Source organism: Cryptomeria japonica, chromosome 5 (assembly GCF_030272615.1).
Source record: "Cryptomeria japonica chromosome 5, Sugi_1.0, whole genome shotgun sequence".
Classification (NCBI taxonomy): Eukaryota; Viridiplantae; Streptophyta; class Pinopsida; order Cupressales; family Cupressaceae; genus Cryptomeria; species Cryptomeria japonica.
This window is the reverse complement of record NC_081409.1, coordinates 26,087,662-26,110,734: the sequence shown is the minus strand read 5'-3', so window position 1 is coordinate 26,110,734 and position 23,073 is coordinate 26,087,662. Positions and strand designations below refer to the sequence as shown.

At 36.7% G+C, this 23,073-nt stretch overlaps 1 protein-coding gene across 3 annotated transcripts in view; it reads left to right on the top strand.

Moving 5' to 3' along the window:
- The window catches only part of LOC131033672 (uncharacterized), a 116,431-nt gene that overhangs the window by 77,234 nt on the left and 16,124 nt on the right, over positions 1-23,073 (top strand). For all 3 annotated transcript variants that reach the window (XM_057964941.2, XM_057964942.2, XM_057964943.2), the window contains 2 exons: positions 40-216; positions 333-386. In XM_057964941.2, the coding sequence (XP_057820924.2) occupies positions 40-216; positions 333-386 (231 nt within the window). The remainder of the gene's footprint in view (positions 1-39; positions 217-332; positions 387-23,073) is intronic.

Sequence of the window (23,073 nt, the reverse complement as noted above, 5' to 3'; positions counted from 1 at the left end):
TTTGTCATAGATTTTAGCTCTAAAATGTGCTATTTACAGGTAATAGCAGTTGATTCAGTGCCTGTCTCAGTGCTGTCCTTGTTTGTACCTTCACAATCACTTGACAAAGTTTTGATAGCAATTGGAAAAGGCTCTGGCCAGTTATCTGTTTGGATATGTTATACCTCTGGCCGTAAATGCCACATGGCAGGTCAATTTGAGGCACATGATCAAGTTGTAAGTATCTTTCTTGAAACAGAACTGTTTGCTAAGAAGGTTACATTAGTGATGCGATTCTTGTTCAAAGCATATATTGATTCTTTGTTTTGATTTTATTGCGGTCCACTGTCTAGGTTACAGGTCTTTCATGGGCATTTGATGGACGTTGCTTATACAGCTGCAGCCAGGTATTTATGGAAATTGAATTTCATAAAATTAGGAACTCATAAAATGCTAAAATAGTTATAAAGGAAGAAATTGTATTTATTATCAATCATTTGTTTTCTGGTACAGCTTGTTCACTGAGTTAGTATTTAATTAGAGATGGTAAGATGAGCTGATCAATTTTTGTCAGTGATGCATGTTTGCTTGTCTTATCATATTGTTTAAAATTTTAAAGAATAGAATAGAGTAGAAGACTTCTAACATCCATGAGGCCAAAGATAGCCTATAAGATCCACATCCCAAACATTTGTTTATTATTTTCTCTGATGGTTATAATGTTCTTAAGACTAATTAGTGGGGGTTCTTATTAGGGATTCCACCTTTCAATTGTGAGGGTTTGTTCATGCGACCTACATACCGAACGATTCATTTTGTAGGATACTGCTCTAACTAATGTTTTACCAGTAGAGGATACCACTACATTATATTCAAACTCCTACTCTGTGACACTCCTATGGCTTGAATCTCTCTGTGTCTTTTCATCTTCTTTCTCCTCTTACAGGGCATTTGTTGACGTGTCATCCTCAGCTTCTATAGATTGAATGCTTCTCTTTCAATCTTTTCCTGCAAGGCAGCTACTCCTTATTGTTCCTTGGTTTCCTCCTCCACTTGTCAGCCAGTGCACACGATCATTGGAGCAAGAGTGTTGCTCTAGCATGCCGTATTGGCACTATGCTGTCCTTGGGGAGAATTGAACCTTGTTCTCCAACAGGAGAACTGAGTGGTCCTACAAATTGATGGTTATAATGTTAAAAAATATGTGAAGAGAAATAATATTGATAAACCTATGCAGGGAAAGTAATCTTGATAGAATTATAAATGCAATATAACAAAAATAATAGCACATTCATAATATAACAAGAGAATTATCTTAGCAGGATGAATAGTCTGTAAGGGGTGTAAAGCATGCAAAGCTATGTTAGTGGAGCCCTGGGCCAATCTGCCAGATTGAGGTCTGGTTTATACCGGATTCAGGGCGACAGGTATCTGTTGAGGTCTTTTATAATATTATATTATTGTGATTGTGTTTAGAGAACTGGGTTTTTGCCGTTGGAGATCTGCAAAGTATTTGCTTCTAACAGAGACATTCGATGAGTTTGCACTCTAGCAGATTTTAAAAATTAATATTTAATATTTATATTATAAGTATAATAATATTATATTATTAATAATTATATATTTGCAATATCTATACTATTATTATCTTATGGTTATATTATTATATAAATCTATTTTATATTTAATTGTTATTATATAATATATTAATTCTATTAACATTTTATAAGGTTTATAAATATTTCTGTATTTAAAAAATAAAAAATACTAAAAAATATGTTTGTTATTTCTGCTGCAAATATATATTTTAATGATTTGTACATGTTTGTTGTATGAACGAACCCAAAATGCACCCAGCCTCCCAACCTTTTTCACCAGATCCACGAACCCAAATCAAGATCTGAACCAGAACTGGTAACTTGGATGCAAAGTATATAACACACATCCCAACGATATGACCTCTTGGATAAATTGTAACTCCCGAGTGAACATGGTTGGATCAGTTTGGTTGTGTGCCACTATTTTCTTTATAGTGATAGCCGTAAGAAGCAACTTCTAACTAATGTCAATATTGGCTATTTGTTTTGGGTAGAGCTCATTCATCTGTGATGATAGTGGAAAATGCTCAGAGATGGGTCATCCTTTTGCATTGCTATTTGTGATATTATATTGTATAATATTGTCTTTTGTTTAAGGGTTACCTGTTTTGGGTTTCACCTTCCCTAGTTAGAATTTTGTGCTGTTGTGCTTTTAGCTTAGTCACTATTTTGTTTGCTAGCTGCATTTCATTTTTGTTTGCCTCTTACTACAGTAACTGGCCATGCTTTTGAGTCTCATAGATCAATTTTGGTTACCCATTAAAACATATTGAAGAGACTACTTGAATCATGTAAAGACCTGATTTAGAATTGAGGTAGGTGAAAGTTCAAGGCAAAGTTACTTGACCTCAAATGTGAGGAATTGCATAGGTTTAGGATATGTATATATATAAATTTATATATGTATGTATGTATGCATTTTTGTATTGTATGTATGCATGTATGCATGCATGCTTGTAGGTTTGTATTGTATGTATGTTTGTATTGTATGCTTGCATGTATTTATGTATGTACACACACACATATGGGCTCAGATATAGGTATAGGGCTTGAGTATGTCAGTATGATCTTTTTTCCTTGGGTATGGTATGGTTGTATAACATACATATTGTTGATGTCGAAGGCTTGCACTTTCGGTCAATGCAGAATAGAATGCTGAATGTATCCTATCCTCTCTTGAATAAGAAAATCTCTAATGCTATTCGGACTTATCATAGGAGATAAGCTCAAGGTTCCAACTGTTAGGTCTTGACTTGCTGATGATAACTCAATGATTGATGTGATTTGCTGGTAATCACGATGGGACTTATGTATTTGGCAAGCTGGTCTGCATTTGGTATGGCACTTTGGTTGATGCTAGGGATTATGATGATAGTGGTTGGTGTTGTGGATAGACACTTCACATAAAACTAGTTCTTGCTCAGCCAGAGATAAACTCACAATTCTACGCGAATAGTGCAAGCTCCAAGGGGAAGTAAAAGATTTTCAGACCATGAACATTTATTTGGATACCCAATTCTGGCGCAATTCAAAACAAGCATTCACAGTTGAACTAAGAGCAACAATAGGTTCAGACTAACCATGCACAAAGACCAATAGTTAGCAAGCCTCCAATGGTATGAACCTAAAATCTATCACATATCCTCACACTTCACCATTAAAACCACGGAACACTGACTAATTTTGTTGAAAAGAAACCATGCAAACAGGTAAACACAAATGGTAAAACACCATGTTTCATCGCTTTATTCATTTGCTCCAACTACTATTACAACAATTTCTGTCCAACAATTTCTACTCTATTCTACTTCTACTTCTAACTACTGCTAGCTTTCTAAAGTCTAACTTTTGTAACCCTTCTTACCTTTTACAATGAGAGGCACTGGCCTTTTATAGATTTTAAATTTTGAATCAATGGCCAAGATTCAATCCATCCAATGGCTCTATTCTGCCTTCTAGAAGTTCTGACAGCTTTTTGGTTAATGATTTCAACAACCATCAACCAATTTTCAGCTACCTTTAACTGCTTTCAATTAATCCTATGAGAAGACAAAAATGCATGGGGCTCGAGTCTCAAAAAGGTGAATTTGGTAGTTGGGAAATAACTAACTTGTGGCTCCCTTTTGAATCGCATTAAACAGGGCCCACAAGTAGTCATTTTACAATAAAGTAATTGCTATTACAATAAATTTATTTTCTGTCATCTCCAGCTGTTCATTTTTTGTTTCTGCATACTCTTGTAGCACTTTGTGCCTACCCCTGTCATTGTTTTCCAGAATTTTGGAAATGGCACCAATTTGCCCTGCAGCACAACGCTCTGCAACTCTTTCTTCGATCTTATTCCCCTGCTCTATGCTGATAGTGGTAGAGGTCCTTGCTTATCCAACCTCTCATACTTTGTCCTTGGCTCAGCTCGCTAACATCTTCAGGGTGTTGGCATGGAACTCCTCTTTTGGCTTTATCTTGGGAATCCTCTGGCTTAATCAGCGCTTTGGATGGCAGTGTTGTAGAGATTACATTATCCCAAGCATCTTCACGTGACCTCCTTTGAGTCCTCCATCTTGCATGAACACATAGGTCAAAATTGCTAGGGGTTGTATGAAGTTGTTAGTAATGTCAATATTTGGTCATGTCAGTAGGTTGTCAGAAAGGGTCAGTTTTGAAGGAATAAAAAATTCCTTGTAAATTAAAGAAATAAAATCCCCCTTGTGCATTTTGATTTTCATCTTTAGAAGAGAATGAAAGATAAAGCAATAGACTTGGACAATTTGCCTCCCAAAAAGGAAGAGACTGCACGGCAACTTAAGCAAACAAGGAAGAGGTTGCACTACAACTTAAGCAAACAAGGAAGAGGCTGTGCGACAACTGTAGAATACAGATTTACTGTTGAGAGGTGGGGGGTGGGGGGGTGAATCAGTAGTAAATGAAACTTAAAACTTTATCCAATAACTCTTTATGTAGAATTGCTTTTAAACTGAAACTGAAACTGAAACTATAATGCAAGGCAATCACACGTGAAACAACTGCACAAGATTTGATGTGGAAACCCAAGATGGTAAAAACCATGGTGAGTAACGCTGCTAGGATCTACTGTCCTAATCCAGCCACACAGCTGAAATCAATTACAATCTTTAAGGGCACCGACCCTAAGGAGTCACCAAACCCCTTTGAAGAGCATCGATTCTCACAAACATAAACTTCTGCGACTGGCACCCACTCAGTATTCGTAGGCATCCACCTTAAGAATATTACAAAACAAGTTATTACAGATCTCAAATTTGATTCTTTACACTTTTCAAAACAAATATTTTATTCTGTTTTGCACTTCACTGAACAATCAATCAACAAACAAGTGTTTCTCAGACATGTACTGTTTACAAAAATAAAACACTGTTCATAAACTCAGATGAGAATATTTCCACAAGATTTCTCTTGCAATTTTAAAACTCAGAAAAGATTATTTTCACAAAAATCATGTGTCCTTAAACTCAACAATTCTGTTCACTATCTGAAACTGAAATACCCTGTCCACAAACTCAGAAAACATTACTTTAATCTATGCTCTGAAACTTGATAATACTGTTCACAATTTGCAACTCAAATACCCTGTTCACAAACTCAGAAAGGCTTATCAACGGACTTATAATAAGTTTCCTTTTCTTTCTTTTAGAAACAATGAACAAAGCACCAAAACATAGCACAAACTGACAGCACCCTTTATGAATTAATCTGCCTCAAACTGCGCTGCTGCATTTATCTACTTCAATTAAAATTTCATCAGGACACTGCTGCAAAAGATATCTCTAATGAACTTCGCAATCAAATATGAAGAGTTTGCAATATAGCAAGTGCAAATGCCTTCTCAACAATCTTTTTACACACTTCAAGAACACCCTTCCTTATCGCCCAGCAAGCACATATATATTTCTCTGAAAATACCGATCTGGTATAATTTGTTATGAGGAAGTTATAACAGTTTTCTAACAAATCAGAACTACCTTTAGTTTGAAGTTAGACAGCCTTATTAATACGTGCTTTTCAAAACACAAATAAGGAACAGTTAAGAAGTTACAACCGAATCTTAAATGATGTATTACAAACGATATGCTTGCACTAAAGCTTCCTATCGTATCAATACACATTGAATAATGATTCAAAGCACAGAGATCATTCTTTAGAAACCTGAAGTATACATTGCTGTTACACACTGGGTAACAATAGAATGACAACTGGTAAGGAATCAACGTAAATTGTCTTGACATGTGTCTGATACAAGTGTAGATTATCTAACATTGTTTACTGATGTATGAACATTCTGTGATGACAGTGTAGAAGCGGTGGACATCAATGACAAATATGGATGCCAACAACAACTTAGGCAGATGAGGAAGAAAATTTAATCCTCCCAAAGAGATCGCTCTATGTGAAATCAAAGTTAGATAAAAGGGTGCGAATTAACCTTCATAAACATGGAAGGTGATGCAAATTAACCTACACAAATAAGGAAAAGGAATGCGAGTTAACTGTTGGAAATAAGGAATTCAAATTTGCCTTCCCTTAAAGAAACGAAGAAGTGAAAACAAAATGCAAATTAACTCTCACAAGTGAGGAAGGTGATTGTATTGCAAGACAGAGAGAAGCGATTCCAAACAAGAAAGGTGATTGCAAAACAGAAATGATTTTAAACAATGTTGACTTAATAAGGGAGAAGGTGAATTTTAAATCCAAAACACATAAACGTTTAAAAAAAGAGGTGAAGTTGGCTGGAAAAGAGATTAAAGTGAGGCAAATTCAATGGCAAGGAGAAACGTTTCATAAAAGCCAAGTCGCCCTATTTAAAGATGAAGGCTGCGTTGGTTGATAACAAGACATATAAGATGGAGAAGAGAGAGCACATCACTTAAATTAAATTCAAACTTCAAGTTCATATCTGCTCAAATGGAATTTGCACAACCAATGAAAGACATTGTAAAATTCACATTAAGTCCAAAATTTGCTTCAAGGGAGATTAATTTAAGTTCGATTCAAGGGAACATAAGCAAATTCGCTCAAGAAGAAGAACATAAATTGTTCAGCCAGCAGCAACAATTGAAATTGAATCAGACTTTCAAGCATTCAAAAGTCAGGTTGATAAGGCGAAATTGGAATCAAAATCTCTGGAAAGAAGGAATTGAAGAAGGCTGATCAATGATCAAAGCCTGATCGTTTTGACAAGAAAGAACAATCGAATTTCAGACTTAAAATCAGACCTAGATTGTCATGTCCCCTCCTTGATCCTTATATATATATCAATTGTTATTATTTTTATTAATTAATATAATAATTATCACCAAGTGACTATTTTAAATTTATTTATTTATTAAATATTAATATTTATCACTAATAATATTCTTGAAATATTCAAATCAAAATAATTAATATTATATTATAAATATGATTTATATATTATAAACTATAAACATAATTTACATATTATATCAATAAGACTAAAGGACGAAGACCTCAGAGAGGAAATTGTCTTATTCATATAGAGAATTATAATGTTTGTTACGGGAACTATCGTGAGAGAAGTATATTGAACTAGATAGTCTTTGGCTAGAGAAAAATATTTATTTGGAAGACTCTAAAAAAGAATTAACATGGGCCATCGATATTCTTAGACCAATTACAAGTTAGATGTTTATCATTGGCAAATACGCTTAATGAGTATTGTTAATAGCAAATAAAACATTGAAGGGTATCGACGATATAGTGGGTTGGTGCTCACTTTTGTATTTTGGGTTGGTGCCCGAGTTCACTTATAAAATTTGTGTGCCGCGGTTTTTTACCCGAAAGGTTTTTCACATGAAATTTGGAGTTTGTGTTTTGCGGATTGCTCTTCTTCCTTTTATGTGGTTCTATTTCTTAAAAAGTTTAAAATACTGATTCACTTTTCCACCTCCCCTTCCTCCTCCTATCAGTCTTTTTTGTGTGCTCTTCAAAAGAAACTAAGATGACATTTAATGTTCCTCAAGCCAAAATTGTATGGAATACCTAGAAACATGTATTTACTTGTTTAAATAATCATTCCTGTGAATTATTAGCTTTGAAATAAATTCCCTAAAATTCATTTGCATTTGTTATTTTTTTGGTATGCTCGATTAACCATGGGCAATAACTCTTATTGCCCTCCCAACCATAGACGATATATTCGTCTCCCCCGAGCACTCTAATTTATATTGATCTGCATATTTTTGTTATATTGTTATTTCCTCCTTTGAATGAGATCACACATCTCATTATGTATATGTGAGAGATGTCTATACGCCAAGGGTTGCCACTCTTCCAAGCAGCACCAATTATTACATTATTAATATAATATAATAATAATACATTATAATTATAATATAATTATATTATCACAAAATAATATAATTATATTATCTCATAATAATAATATAAATATAATCACAACCTTTGTGATATCAATGTCGGCCTGTGGATTTTGACCATAGCTACAATAAAATTAACACTCCCTCTTAGCTAGGGAGGAATCCTTCTTAACCCTTAATAAGTTACATCACTTCATTGTGATGATTGTCCACAATGGCTACATCCATATGTGGAAAGAAAAGATATCACCTTGTTGGCATTTGCATGAAGATTGCATTAATGATATGTTATGTTGTCATTGATGTCAATTAACCGGTAATGATATTGTTGATATTGTTGTAATATTGTTTTGTAACCAGTAGGATGAGCTAAGTGAAGGAAACTATAACTGGTAGGAAGAATTTGTGGAGTGAACTGGTATTGCTATATTTTGGAGAGTTGAACCGGTAACCTGTAAACCCTACTTGTTGTTTTTGATAAACCCTAACCGATTAAGTTTGGTGAATTGGTTATATTGGTTTATGATCTGATGATGAGCGGTAATGATTATGACACGTATGATTATTGTATGAAGACAATTTCAAGTGATTTTGGTGCATTGATGGAACGGTTTTTGTCTAGGGAATGAGCAAGTATATTGCATGTAATGCAAAGCGCATGATGAGTTACTAAGTTCGATGAAGCGGTGATCAAGGAGTGATCGAGGTTTTCTTGATTGATGTGCAAAGATTGCTATGTAATCCAACGGTCATACTTGAACCGACTTGTTTGTAATCTCTATGAGAGAATTAGATTTTTGTTGTGTTACCGACCTAATTGATTTGTTTATAAGGTCGATGAGTTGTTTAGTTTCAGAGTTGGCAAAGTTTTAGTTGAGTGTGTGGTTGCCGAACCGGATGATGTATTTGCAATTTGAGTAAAGGCAGATAGGAGCATGAAAAGGATCTGAACAAGCAAGTGTAGTGCTATTCAAACAGATCAACAAATTCCTGTTGTTTTCTAACAATTACAACAAAATTGAAATCCCCTAACCGGGTAAGCTCTAACAAGCTTGGTGCTATTCAAATCCTCTAACAAGGTGATCCATTAGCTTGGATTTTCAAATCCTCTCTCGAGGTTACTCCTTACAGGGTATTGCTTCTAACAAAGCATTGTAGTCAATCCTTTAACCGGGTGGTCCCTAACAAGATCTTTTCTTAACAAGACTTTTGTAAAGTTTTAACAGGCTACGCTCCTAACAAGGCGAACTTCAGAAGAGTTTAGATAGTTATCTTGTGAGTCTCATCTCATCGTGGTTTTTCCCATTTGGGTTTCCACGTCAAAAATATTTGTGTCAAGTGGTGAATGTTTTTGTGGTTATGTTCTTATGGTTGATTTGCTTAACTACTTAACTACTTTTATAAGTCATGATAATTGGAAGCATTGAGAAATGAAGTATGTTGACATATGAAAAAGCATTTGGATGTTTATGAGTTTGAAGTTGTTTATTGTTAGTTTGTTGTAACAGTCAACCAGTTTATCGTATGAGTTTTTATCTTGACAGTGATATTGCATTGATAGTTTTAAGTTTAGTTTGAGAGATTGATTTTGAGATTGGTGAAGCTAGTATCAGTTTTTCTATCTACTGATTCACCTCGCCCCTCTTAGTAGTTGACCGGATACTTATTCTTTCATCATACCATCAATTGGTATCAGAGCGTATTAGGTCCTCTAAGGTCAGCCTAACAACTTGATGTATAGATGTTGCAGATCATGATAAAGAAGGAAGGTCCGAAGTTTAATAGAGAGAACTATAGGATATGGAGTGACAATGAAAATTATATCAAGAGTCTGGGAAGCCTGTATTGGGAACATGTCAATACTCAATATGTTGCACCTATTGGGATTTTGACTGATGATCAGAAGAAAGAGCAACAAGAAAATCATCAAGCATTAGAGGCCATTATCAGTTCTTTGTTTGATGTAGAATATGTAGATGTTCATGGTCTAGAGATTGCATATGAGGTATGGAAAAAACTGGAAGAAATTTATAGTGGTGATGAACATGTTAAGATTGCTAAAGAAGAGAGTCTAAGAGGAAAGTTTGATGACATGCGGATGGCTGAAGGTGAGAATATCCAACAGTATGGTCAAAGGATAAAAGAGATAGTCGGTGAAATTAAGAGTGCAGGAGGTAAAGTGGAAGATGCCACAGTGATCGGTAAGGTACTGAGAACCCTGCTACCGGTCTACGCTATCCGAGTCGCAACCATTCAGGAGCTAAAGTCCATTGACAAAACTAAGGTAACTCTTGACTCCATCATTGGCAAGCTTACTGCTTTTGAATTAAATGGTTATGATGGTAGTGTACAGAAATCTGAGTTTGCATTTGGAGCTTTTGTTTCTAAACCCATCTATGAGGAAAAGTAGAGATGCCAGTCACAGTTATGAACCTAGATCTAGCAGAGAAGCTGATGATGAAAACAGTTTAGTTGAGCTTGAAGCATTGTTGGCCAAGCGGTTGCCTAAAGGCACAAGTAAATATAGAGGTAAATTACCTTTGAAATGTTTTTCATGCAACAAGATTGGACACATAGCTGCTAACTGCCCTAATGGTGATAATGAGCACAAACGAAAGAAATTCAAGAAGTATAAGGGTAAAGGCAAAAGAGATTGTCTTATTGCTATTGATGGTGGTATCACTGATGAGGAATTGATGGTGATGCTAATGAAGACATTGTGTTTGTAGCCATTAAAGAAGAGATATCAGACCAGAAGGCATTAGTATCCAGAATGGATAACTCTGATGATTGGATCATTGATAGTGGTTGTTCACATCACATGACCGATGATCGGAGCAAATTTCTTTCTTTGAAGGAACTTGATGGCGGAGTTGTAAGATTTGGTAATGACTCACCCTGCATGGTTAAAGGTAAGGGAACTATTTCTCTTAATGGAAAGAGCAGTGCAGATGATGTCTATTGGGTTGAAGGTTTAAAGAACAATCTTTTGAGTGTGGCACAACTCAATGACAGAGGATACCCATTGGAGTTTAAGAACGGTATGTGCAAAATCTATGGCAGCAAAGGTGAACTGATTGCAACCGAGAAACAAACTAAAGGTTACCTATTTCACCTTAATCCTAAAGTTAGCAACTGTTTAATTGCAAAGATAGATGATAGTTGGCTTTGGCATAGGAGATTTTGTCATATAAACTTTGATAACATTGTTAAAGTGAGTAAGTCCAAGACAGTGAGAGGTTTGCCTCAGTTGGACAAACCGGTTAATGCTTTATGTAAAGAACATCAGTTGGGAAAGATGACATCCTCAACTTTCAAGAGCAAATCTTTTTCAGCGAAACATTTGTTAGATTTGGTTCATACAGATCTTTGTGGACCAATAAGGACAAAAAGTATTCAAGGTGACAGATATTTTATGATCTTCACTGATGATTGCTCAAGGATGATGTGGGTCACATTCTTCAAGGATAAGACTGAAGCTTTTAGTAAGTTCAAGGCATTCAAGGTCTTAGTTGAGAAGGAGAGTGGTAAGAAGATAAAGTGTCTGAGGACAGATCAAGGCGGTGAATTTACTTATGAGGAATTCACTAGGTATTGTGAAAAAAATGGTATCAAATGGCAACTTTCTGCACCGAGGACACCACAACAGAATGTTATCACAAAGAGAAACAACTAGTCAGTTGTTGAAGCTGCTAGGACGATGTTGATACAAGGAGGTGTTGCAAAAACTTTTTGGAGAGAAGCTGTCAGCACAACTGTCTACACTATGAACCGGATTCTGGTAAAGAGAGGTAAGGACAAGACTCCTTATGAACACTGGTATGGAAGATCGCCTGATGTTAGTTATTTCAAGATATTTGGTAGCAAATGTTTTATTAAGATAGGTGATTATGTTAGCAAATTTGAGGCTAAAAGTGATGAAGGTATATTTCTTAGCTATTCCAACAAGAGTAAGGCCTACAAGTGTTTGAACAACCGGACACAGAGAATTATTGAGAGTGCTGATGTTCGAGTGGATGAATATCTTGAAGTCTCAGAGGAAACCGGTTTGGAGAAAAAGGATGAAGATCCTTGCATTTTGTTTTAGGAACCAGAAACTGTGAAATCTGAAACCGGCAGAGCAAATATTGGTGTACCAGTTCAACCTGAATAGATAAATTCAGAAAAAAAATGATGATAATGAAGAAGTTGAACCTGAAGATAATGATCATGCTATTCCAAGATATGTGAGACTGAATCACAATCTTGAACAGATTATTGGAGATAAGGATGCTGGAGTACTAACCAGAAGAAGAATCAGAGAGAATTCCTGCATGATCTCTACTATTGAACCAAGAACTGCTAAGGAAGCATTTGGTGATGATCATTGGGTTAAAGTGATGGAGGAGGAATTAGATCAAATTGAGAAGAACAACACATGGACCTTAGTACCCCGACCGGTAAATAAAAATGTAATAGGTACTAAGTGGGTATTTAGGAACAAGTTGAATGAAGATGGTGTCGTAGTTCACAACAAAGCTAGGTTGGTTTTCAAAGGTAATGCGCAAGAGGAAGGAGAAGATTATGGTGAGACTTTTGCACCAGTGGCAAGACTGGAAGGTGTCAGAACTTTACTTGCATTTGCAACACATATGAAATTCAAGGTATACCAGATGGATGTTAAGTCAACATTTTTGAATGGGATACTAGAAGAAGTATACATTGAGCAGCTATATGGTTATGCTTTGATTGATGAGAAAGAATGGTATGTAGATTGCATAAGGCTTTATATGAATTAAAGCAAACACCAAGAGCATGGTATGAAAGGCTTCATACACATCTGATGAAGATAGGCTTTCTGAGAACCAGTGATGATAGTAACATATATCTCAAATGTGAAGGAGATAAAATACTGGTCAGCAAAGTTTTTGTAGATGATATCATATTTGGAGGTAATGATGACATGAGCAATGATTTTGTAGATGAAATGAAAAATGAGTTTGAAATGTCTTTAGTGGGAGAAATAAAATTTTTCATAGGCTTGCAAATACATCAAATGAAGAATGGCATTTTCATCACACAGTTTAAGTATGTGAAAGAGGTTTTGAAGACATTTGGTATGAGTGACTGTAAACTAGTTGAGACACCAATGGTTACAGGTTGTAAGTTGTCTAAGGAAGATGAATCCACAATCGTTGATGAGAAGGAATACAGGTCAATGATTGGAAAATTGCACTATGTTGTTCATAGCAGACTTGATATAGCTCATGCAGTTGGGCTAGTTGCTAGATTCTAGAAGAATCCTAAGGAAATACATCTTGATAGCAACCAAGAAGATTTTTAGATACTTGAAAGGTACTGTTGACTATGGATTATGGTATCCATATGGAAGAAATTTTGACTTGAAGGTGTACACAAATGCAGATTGGGCAGGAAATGTTGATGATAGGAAAAGCGCAACCGGTGGAGCATTTTTTCTTGGAGGAAGACTTGTTTCATGGAGTAGTAAGAAGCAGAGTTGTACTTCACAATCTACTGCTGAAGCTGAGTATGTTGCAGCTTACCTGAATTGTACTTAGGCTATCTGGATGAGGCACATTTTGGAAGGTTTTAAGATGAAGATTTCAGAACCTGTAAAAATCTTAGGTGATAATACAAGTGCCATAAATATTTCCAAGAACCCTGTTTTGCATGCACGAACCAAGCATATTGAATTGAAGTATCATTTCTTAGAGAAAAAGTGTAGAGTAAAGATGTGATCTTGGAGCATGTTTCTACCAAGGAGCAGCTTGCAGATATCTTTACTAAACCTCTGCCTAAGACTACTTTTGAGTATCTTAGAAGTCAGCTAGGGGTTGTACCCCTTCATGAGGTCAGTTAAGCATGATGTAGATTACATTAGTCCCGAATCTACTTGCAGAATTGTACATAAGGATTGGTGTAAAAGTGGAGTTGTTCCACAGGGGAAGCATCAAGTTGCAGGTTGTTGATGTTACATAGTGAAATTTGACATTACATGTTTTACTTTCATTTTGGCATTGCTGTCAAAGGGGGAGAAGAATTATGTGATTATGGGGAGAAGAACCAGTGCCAAGCTTAAGACATAGAGAGCATGCTGAATACTTGGTAATGTAAACCAGGATTCTTATTCACAATCACAGCAGCAATCAATGGCATTGATATTTGTATTGCCATCAATGCCAAAGGGGGAGATTGTTGGCATTTGCATGAAGATTGCATTAATGATATGCTATGTTGTCATTGATGTCAATTAACCGGTAATGATATTGTTGATATCGTTGTAATATTGTTTTGTAAATGGTAGGATGAGCTAAGTGAAGGAAACTATAATCGGTAGAAAGAATTTGTGGAGCGAACCGGTATTGATATATATTGGAGAGTTGAACCAGTAACCAGTAAACCCTACCTGTTGTTTTTGATAAACCCTAACCGATTAAGTTTGGTGAATTGGTTATATTGGTTTATGATCTGATGATGAGCGGTAATGATTATGACACGTATGATTATTGTATGAAGACAATTTCAAGTGATTTTGGCGTGTTGATGTAACGGTTTTTGTCTAGAGAATAAGCAAGTATGTTGCATGTAATGCAAAGCGCGTGATGAGTTACTAAGTTCGATGAAGCGGTGATCAAGGAGCGATTGAGGTTTGCTTGATTGATGTGCAGAGATTGCTATGTAATCCAACGATCATACTTGAACTGACTTGTTTGTTATCTCTATGAGAGAATTCGATTTTTGTTGTGTTACTGACCTAATTGATTTGTTTATAAGGTTGATGAGTTGTTTAGTTTCAGAGTTGGCAAAGTTTTAGTTGAGTGTGTGGTTGTCAAACCGGATGATGTATCTGCAATTTGAGTAAAGGCAGATAGGAGCATGAAAAGGATTTGAACAAGCAAGTGTACTGCTATTCAAATAGATCAACAAACTCCTGTTGTTTTCTAACAATTACAGCAAAATTGAAATCCCCTAACTGGGTAAGCTCTAACAAGCTTGGTGCTATTCAAATCCTCTAACAAGGTGATCCATTAGCTTGGATTTTCAAATCCTCTATCGAGGTTACTCCTTACAGGGTATTGCTTCTAACAAGACATTGTAGTCAATCCCTTAACCGGGTGGTCCCTAACAAAACTTTTGTAAAGCTTTAATAGGCTAGGCTCCTAATAGGGCGAACTTCAGATAGTTATCTTGTGAGTCTCATCTCATCGTGGTTTTTCTCATTTGGGTTTCCACGTCAAAAATATTTGTGTCAAGTGGTGAATGTTTATGTGGTTATGTTCTTATGGTTGATTTGCTTAACTACTTAACTACTTTGATAAGTCATGATAATCGAAAGCATTGAGAAATGAAGTCTGTTGACATATGACAAAGCATTTGGATGTTTATGAGTTTGAAGTTGTTTATTGTTAGTTTGTTGTAACAGTCAACCGGTTTATCTTATAGTTTTTATCTTGACACTGATATTTTATTGATAGTTCTAAGTTTAGTTTAAGAGATTGATTTTGAGATTGGTGAAGCTAGTATCAGTTTTTCTATCTACTGATTCACCCCCCCCCCCTCTCAGTAGTTGACTGGATACTTATTCTTTCATCATACTGTCACACCTCACTATGATATCAAGCATTATGGCTTATCCACGGATATCACCTCACGTGATATCCACCATAGATATCACCTCATGTAATATCCACCATTATGGCTTATCCATAGATATCACCTCACATGATATCCACCATTATGGCATACCCATAGATATCTCCTCACGAGATATCAACCATTATTGTGAGATCGTCACCTCACAATGATGGTAAGATGCACAAGTGTTCATCATTGTGAGATTGTCACCTCACAATGATATTCACCATGGTTCATCCAAAGGGTAAATAGATTAGTACATGAAAAATCACCACGGACTCTCTCACGTGGTATTGTCATGGCGTTAGGCACATGACATCCACCATGAACCACATCAGAGGGTGGAGATAAGGGCTTTCACCTCAAGTCTCCCTTAAAGAGAAATGCATTAATCAAGAGTTTACACTTTAAACATCTTTTGGAAAGAAGAAAACATTAGTATAACATGTAACTAAATCAATGATGCTGATACTTAATCTCAGTTAGGACTTCAGTCTCCATCATACCAAGCTTACTTCAAAAGTACACAAACTTTATTCTAAAGAGAGGCTTGGTGAGAATGTCTACCGTCTGCTCATTAGTACTAATGTATCTTAAGTGAATAGCATACCTTTCCACCATGTCTCTAACATAGTGATACTTGATCTCCACATACTTTGACCTTTGATGAAATACAAGGTTGGAGTCTACATTACTCTTGGTGTATTCAAGGATTCATGACCTAGGAGTTAGCATAAAGGCCATGGGACTCCATCCCATGAATCATAGTCCTTTGATTGATCACTAGAGAAAGCATCTTGACATGGTCCACTCCCTCTGAACCAATATGACCAAGATCCTCGGATGTCAACCAAAGCACATCCTCTTAGCTGCTCCCTCTGAAGCTGAAATGTCAGTCTTCCTCTGACTGTTGATTCTTCCTCTTCGAAGAGATGTCTCTAGCCACCAACTCAATTTCATGGCAGCAGCTATCGAGTTCTTCGTTCCTTGAATGCAATCTCTTATGCTTCTTGGTCTGTCCTGAAAGCATTTCAGAAAGAGATTACAAATAGTTCATAGAACTAATCTATCCCGAAGGGAAATACCAATGCTAGAAGCATACATGATTCTCTAATGTAATTGCATGAAAATTATTCAACCATGAAATACTTATCTCTTTATTGATTTTGATACAACCACTTTACTTTTCCTGAAAATGCAAAGGAAATCCTTTCCAAGGATGCACTCAGGTCTGAATTGTCTGCTGCTCCAAAGAGTGATGTCAAATTTGCCATAAAAACCAACAAACATTCATGAACATCTCTCCCAAATGTGGTGCTCAAGAATAGGGTTAAACCCTAGTCAAATTGCCAACAGTCCACCAAGAGAAATCACCTCCAATGGTGGGTGAATCAGGTCTGCTTCGCTGCTGTACCAGATTTGTAACTTCATGTTTTTTTCAGCAAAATAATGGTGAGGCTCACATGATGATGGGTTGGCAGTTTCACGTGCTGATGAGATATCAACTTGTCATTAAAGAGCAGGCACAAGGAAAGAATCTGCTCTGATACCATGTTATTTTTCTAGTATGCTCGATTAACCATGGGCAATAGCTCTTATTGCCCTCCCAACCATAGACGATATATTCGTCTCTCCCGAGCACTCTAATTTATATTGATCTGCATATTTTTGTTATATTGTTATATCCTCCTTTGAATGAGATCACACATCTCATTATGTATATGTGAGAGATGTCTATACACCAAGGGTCGCCACTCTTCCAAGTGGTACCAATTATTACATTATTAATATAATATAATTGTTAGAGTAATCTTTTATTAGCTAATAATTATTTATTTAATTATTAGTCTATTATACTCTATGCTTAAGCTAAACTTAGGAATCTTATAATTCTTTAGGGTTTTCACCTTTAGGGTTTCGAGTATCCTTTTATAAGGATTCTCTCTTTGTATTTTCATAACAACTATAATTATTGAATTGCATTCTTGTTGCACAATCAATATGACTCCTCGTTTCTGGATCTCTGAATTCTGGCGTCCATAGCTTTTCTGCTTCTCTTCTTCTGTGACAAGTTTGCATGCAAGTGATCTTTGGGAGCTGTAGAGTTGATTTTTCCTCAACCCCAATATGGTATCAGAGCTCCAAATCTGCATGCCCTTGTTCTCTTCTTGAGAGATTTTGGGCCTTGTTCTTTAGATCTGTGTATTTGGGGGTTTGTGCAGTTGTTTTTTTCCATTTTTGGGGGTAGTTGATTTTTTGGTACATTTTGGTGCCAAAAGGACCTCACTGTTGGATTGAGGAGGCCGTTTCCACGAATTTTGATATAAAATTTGATATATTTTGGTGTCAAGTGTTCCAGAGGCAATTTTTTAGGCCCCAGGCCATACGGCCTTGTGCACGCAGATCGAGAAAAAAAATTGAAACCCCTTTCATCACAAAGGTTTCTTTTTGTTTTTTTAGAAAAAACAAAAAAAAAAGTTTTTTTTGGGGGGGGCTAACGACCTGTGTAGGTCCGTACGGCCTGCAACAGGCCGTGGTCCTTGCCGTTGCCTGCATGGCCCCCTCGTGACCTCCGCTCGGATTTGCCTCCCGTCGGCCGCCAGACTCCTACCAGCTGCCCGCCAAGCTCTCGCCGGTCGGCCACCAGTTGCTCCCACTGGCCGTCGCCTAGCCGCCGCCCTTGCACCACTCCCGTGCCGCCCAAGAGCCATCGGCCTGTTTCCGGCCCCTCTTGCGTTTTCTGATGATTGGGATTTTTTGCCGGGCATCGGATTTTTTGCCGGCGAGTTGTTCCAAGCAGATTGTTTTTTTCGTGGTGATGGCCATACGGCCGTCAAATTTATGCTCGCAGACCGATGGCGTCAGCATTGTGTAGGCAGCCTTCAGGCCTCTTCTGGGCCCATCCAGAGCACCTTCAGTCTTTTGGCCATATCTTGGGCATACGGAGGCGTTTTTCGACAAATCTTATATCATTGGAAAGCTCTTTCCGAGTTCTATCCAAATCTGGAGGTTTGAATTTTTGATTTTGCTTTTTTGATGGTGTTTTTTGCTGTTAAAGCCAAACGTTCATTTTTGCACTCTGGGAGACATGTCTTGAGCATGCGAACTCCGTTTTTTGAAAACTTTATATCGTTAGAAAGCTTGTTCTATGCATTTTCCAGTTATATGAGTTTTCTTTCCAGATTCTGCTCCAGGTACATTTTATTCATTTTTCGCTTTTCAGCACTCTGGTGAATATCTTGGATGTTTCAGGTCTTCGGATCTCTTTCTTTGAGTAAGATGTCTCGTCTTTGGCTGTTCTTTCTGTATTTCCGGCCTTATGTCCCTTCTGATCATTGTAGTCATTTTTTTGTAAGCATTTTCTTTATGCAAACACACTAAGATAAAGTGCCACCATGCATTGTATACTTGGGATTTTGCACCTCTTGTGCCTTATTGTACATGCACTACTTATAAAGTGCCATGGGGGGGTTGATGTTTGCTTTTGTTTGCCATCTACCTTTGTCACGTGAGTGTTCCTTCTACGACATTAGCCTCATGATGTGTGTCAAGTGAGTGTTCCTTCCACGACACTATGTACTTTCTTTGCACCTTCGATGTTCTTGGTTCTTCGTCATGCACTTTTTGTTGGCCGTTCTTTTCAGTGTACCTGTCCCTCTCCCTTTTCAGCATTATGGGGAGTTTTGTCCTGTTGTTTTAATGCTTTCTTGGTTTGATTGATTAGCTCTTTAGACTTTGGTGTTTCATGCCATCTGTATCTTCGAGTTCAGTTGTTTGCCCTTGTTTGCCATCTGATTCGAGTAGTGTCATTTGAGGGCACTCATGCAGATTACAGTCTTCTCTACTTGGTCATGTTTCTTCATTGGAGGTTCTTCAGATCAACATTTACTCTTCGACAGTTTTTGCAGCTATTTCATGCTTCAGTGGTGTTCTTCATGCTCTTTTTTTGTTCCTATCTTTTGGAACACTCTTGTTTGGAGGCTTCTTAGTCCTTCACTTGAGCTTTCATCTCTTCTTGGAAATGAGTTTTGTTCCCATAGGGTTGTCTCTTTTTTCTCCACTTTACAGAGATTTTATTGTACTTGGGTACCTCCTCAGGCCTAGTTGTTGGGACCCATTGTTGCTTTCCTACATTTTTTACATGCTTTTTTAGTCCTTAGTTGTTTTTTAGCTACTCCCTAAGTTCATCTTAAGGGGGGGGGGGGGGGTGTGTTAGAGTTATCTTTTATTAGCTAATAATTATTTATTTAATTATTAATCTATTATACTCTATGCTTAAGCTAAACTTAGGAATTTTATAATTCTTTAGAGTTTCCACCTTTAAGGTTTCAAGTATCCTTTTATAAGGATTCTCTCTTTGTATTTTCATAACAACTGTAATTATTGAATTGCATTCTTGTTGCACAATCAATATGACTCCTCTTTTCTGGATCCTTGAATTCTAGCCTCTATAGCTTTTTTGCTTCTCTCCTTCAGTAACAGGTTTGCATGCAAGTGATCTTTGGGAGCTGTAGAGTTGATTTTTCCTCAACTCCAATAATAATAATTATACATTATAATTATAATATAATTATATTATCACATAATAATATAATTATATTATCTCATAATAATAATAATATAAATATAAGTAAACCTTAGTGATATCAATGTCGCTTGTGGATTTCAACCACAGCTACAATAAAATCAACAGCATGTCTTGATTGAAGATAACATCCACTAGGTAACATGATTATGAAACACGAGGAACAAACAACCTCTTGCAAGAAAACGTGAATGAGGAGGGCTGATGTCAGTATCAACCCTTTTCCTCAGCTGTTTCTGATGCCCTCTATGTTAGGCACGAAATGATTCTGCTAATCAGAGCTGTTTTCAAATTTGCATGCAAGTAATTGGTCCTCGCAACAGGTTTCAAAGGTGTTAATGTTACAGAGATGCTTTAGAAACACTGAAACTGTGAACTGCAAGAATCCCTTGGCATTCACAGTAACTTACAGAAAAATGTTGATGTCATATAAATAAATTTAGATTTTTATTCAACAAAGAATTTAGATGACCCTGAATATTTTGCCATAGAAAATGAAAACTGTGTGTTGTTTTCTATCTCAAAATAATTGCTGATTAGGCAGATATCAATCAGGTTGACTATATCTCTAGTTTAATACAAATAGTTGAATTGTGTCTGTCTTTAGTATTGAACATGGTCAATATTTAATTGGTTTGAAGTTCCTAAAAGTTGCTACCACACAAATTGAACAAATCATTTAGCTTATTAGTTATTTCTGTAACATGCATCAATTAAATGTATTTAATTGTATGTGTTGGCCTTTGCTATTTTAATAATGTGCTTTGGGATATGAGATAGTTGTTTTTGAATAATAAGAGTACTACAAATTGATTTTTTTGACAGTTCTTTTGATGTTGAATTCCCTATGCTGCAATTTTCATTCTCTGGCACAAACCTTATTTTCAGTTGGAAACACATTGGTTCCTTCCTATTTTCATAACTAGCATATATTTCAATTATTTGAGCATTTTCTGCAAATGAGATCAAAGTTGTATAGATATTGAGTGGCCTATTCACTCAAGAACTCAAGGCAAGGTGGCTTAAGCCCGTGTTGACTATGTGGATTTACTGGCATTCTTAGTTTGTTGTGATTGGTTATGTATTCCAAAATTATGAGCATGCTACTTTTTCATAGAATTATTTACAAGGATTCACTTGTGAGACAAGTTTAAGGCTTATCATATCTATATACTAATCATGTGGTTCACAGAAAGATTCTAGGATTTTAGAGTTTTTTTTTGATTAGATATCATATAAACAGTACATAGCATCAGGAAAATCTGAGTTCAGTAGTATCAAGGCACCAAGGGAAGGTGCATGCACAAAAATATACAGTTAACAAGCACCTCCACTATAAGAAGATGATTACATTAGATATCCATATTTGCAACCAAAAAAACATTAGAGAACTAGGTAAATAAGATTTCAGATTCCGGTGAAGAGTTGTCTCCCAGTGGGGGGATCCAACCCACCCCAAGTTTCCCTCCTACCACACTTCCACCCAACCATCAAGTATGGCCTGTTTGTGGGGGTGAGAGGTGTGTTCATGAATCAGGTCAGCTTCCTCCCGAGTGATCTCCATGTGTATCTGTCTACGCTCCATGTGCCTGATAAAGGCCATTAGTGCTTGCTCAAATGCGGCCTTGCCCGGTTCATCCCTCTCCCAAGTGAATCCGTGAGATAACTCTCAGATGTAAACAATAGTAGCCCGATCCATCTGTCAAATTTGTCCGAGTCCAGCTTAAGTACAACAGTGACCTGCATAGAGATAGAGTAAATAATGAGTCTCCTAGGAGACTCAGTGAGGTGCTTGGTGCTATTATTAAAGATGTCATCATTACGAAACTTCCAAATGAGCCAAAGAACCTCCAAAGAAAAACAAGACCAAAAGATATTTGCAATTTTCCTACAGCCCTTGATATAGCCTAGAATAACATCTATGTGTTCAACATAGTTAGATTCCAAACTAAAGCTGAATAATCTCCATATTTCTTTTGCAAAATGACATTCAAAAAATATATGTTTCACAGTTTCAGGTACTTTGCATATGTTACAGTTTAGGCAATTACCCTCCTTATCTTTTATGGGGAGTTTATTTAACAGCAGGCGCTAGCCAAAGAATTGTTTTTTTGGTTCATTATGGGCCATCCAAAATTTACACAACCTATCTTTCCAATCCTTTGGTTCCCAGTTTAGACCCCAACAACTATTAAGGTGTAGAAAAATGGTATCAGCCTCGGTAAGTGAAGAATAGATGCATTTAGCTTTAAGGGAGGGGAGAGGTGTGCCATCGGCCCAACAAAGTGCAGAGAAGGGGGAGTGGAGGAGAGGGGGGTGAGAGGGGGGAAGAGCAGAAGATAAAGCCATTTTAATAATGTTATAGGTCCTGTTCTGGGATGTCGGGATAGAGAAGGTAAGTTTCAGCTCCTCCCACGATCTCAATTGGCCATTCTCAAATAGCTGCTCAAAATATTTAATACCCATATTGTGCCATTTTAGTGCAGAGAAGCCTTGGAGAGTGGCTAATGGTTTTCCATTATGAAATAGACTCCACCATATTGATCTATTATTGGCAATATGCCCCTGTATAGTGCCATTCACTTTGATATGTACCAAGTGCTTCACCTGTTCCCAAGCTTTCCATAGGGACTTAAAGACATCAGAACCAGCTGGGGATACCTCAATCTGTCCAAGAAGAAGGTCAAGAATTGGGAGATCTTTCCATTTCCTGGCTTTCTTAGGGATCAAGGATACAATATTATTTTTTAACAAAACTTTCCATGGCTCATTACCTTCCATGGCCTTAAGAATCCACTTGGAGGCGAGCGCAATGCCCTGTAGTTTCAGGTCTTTCAACCCCATCCCACCAAATAGTTTATGCATGGTGCACCACTCCCATTTCACTGCATGCTGCTTCCTAGTA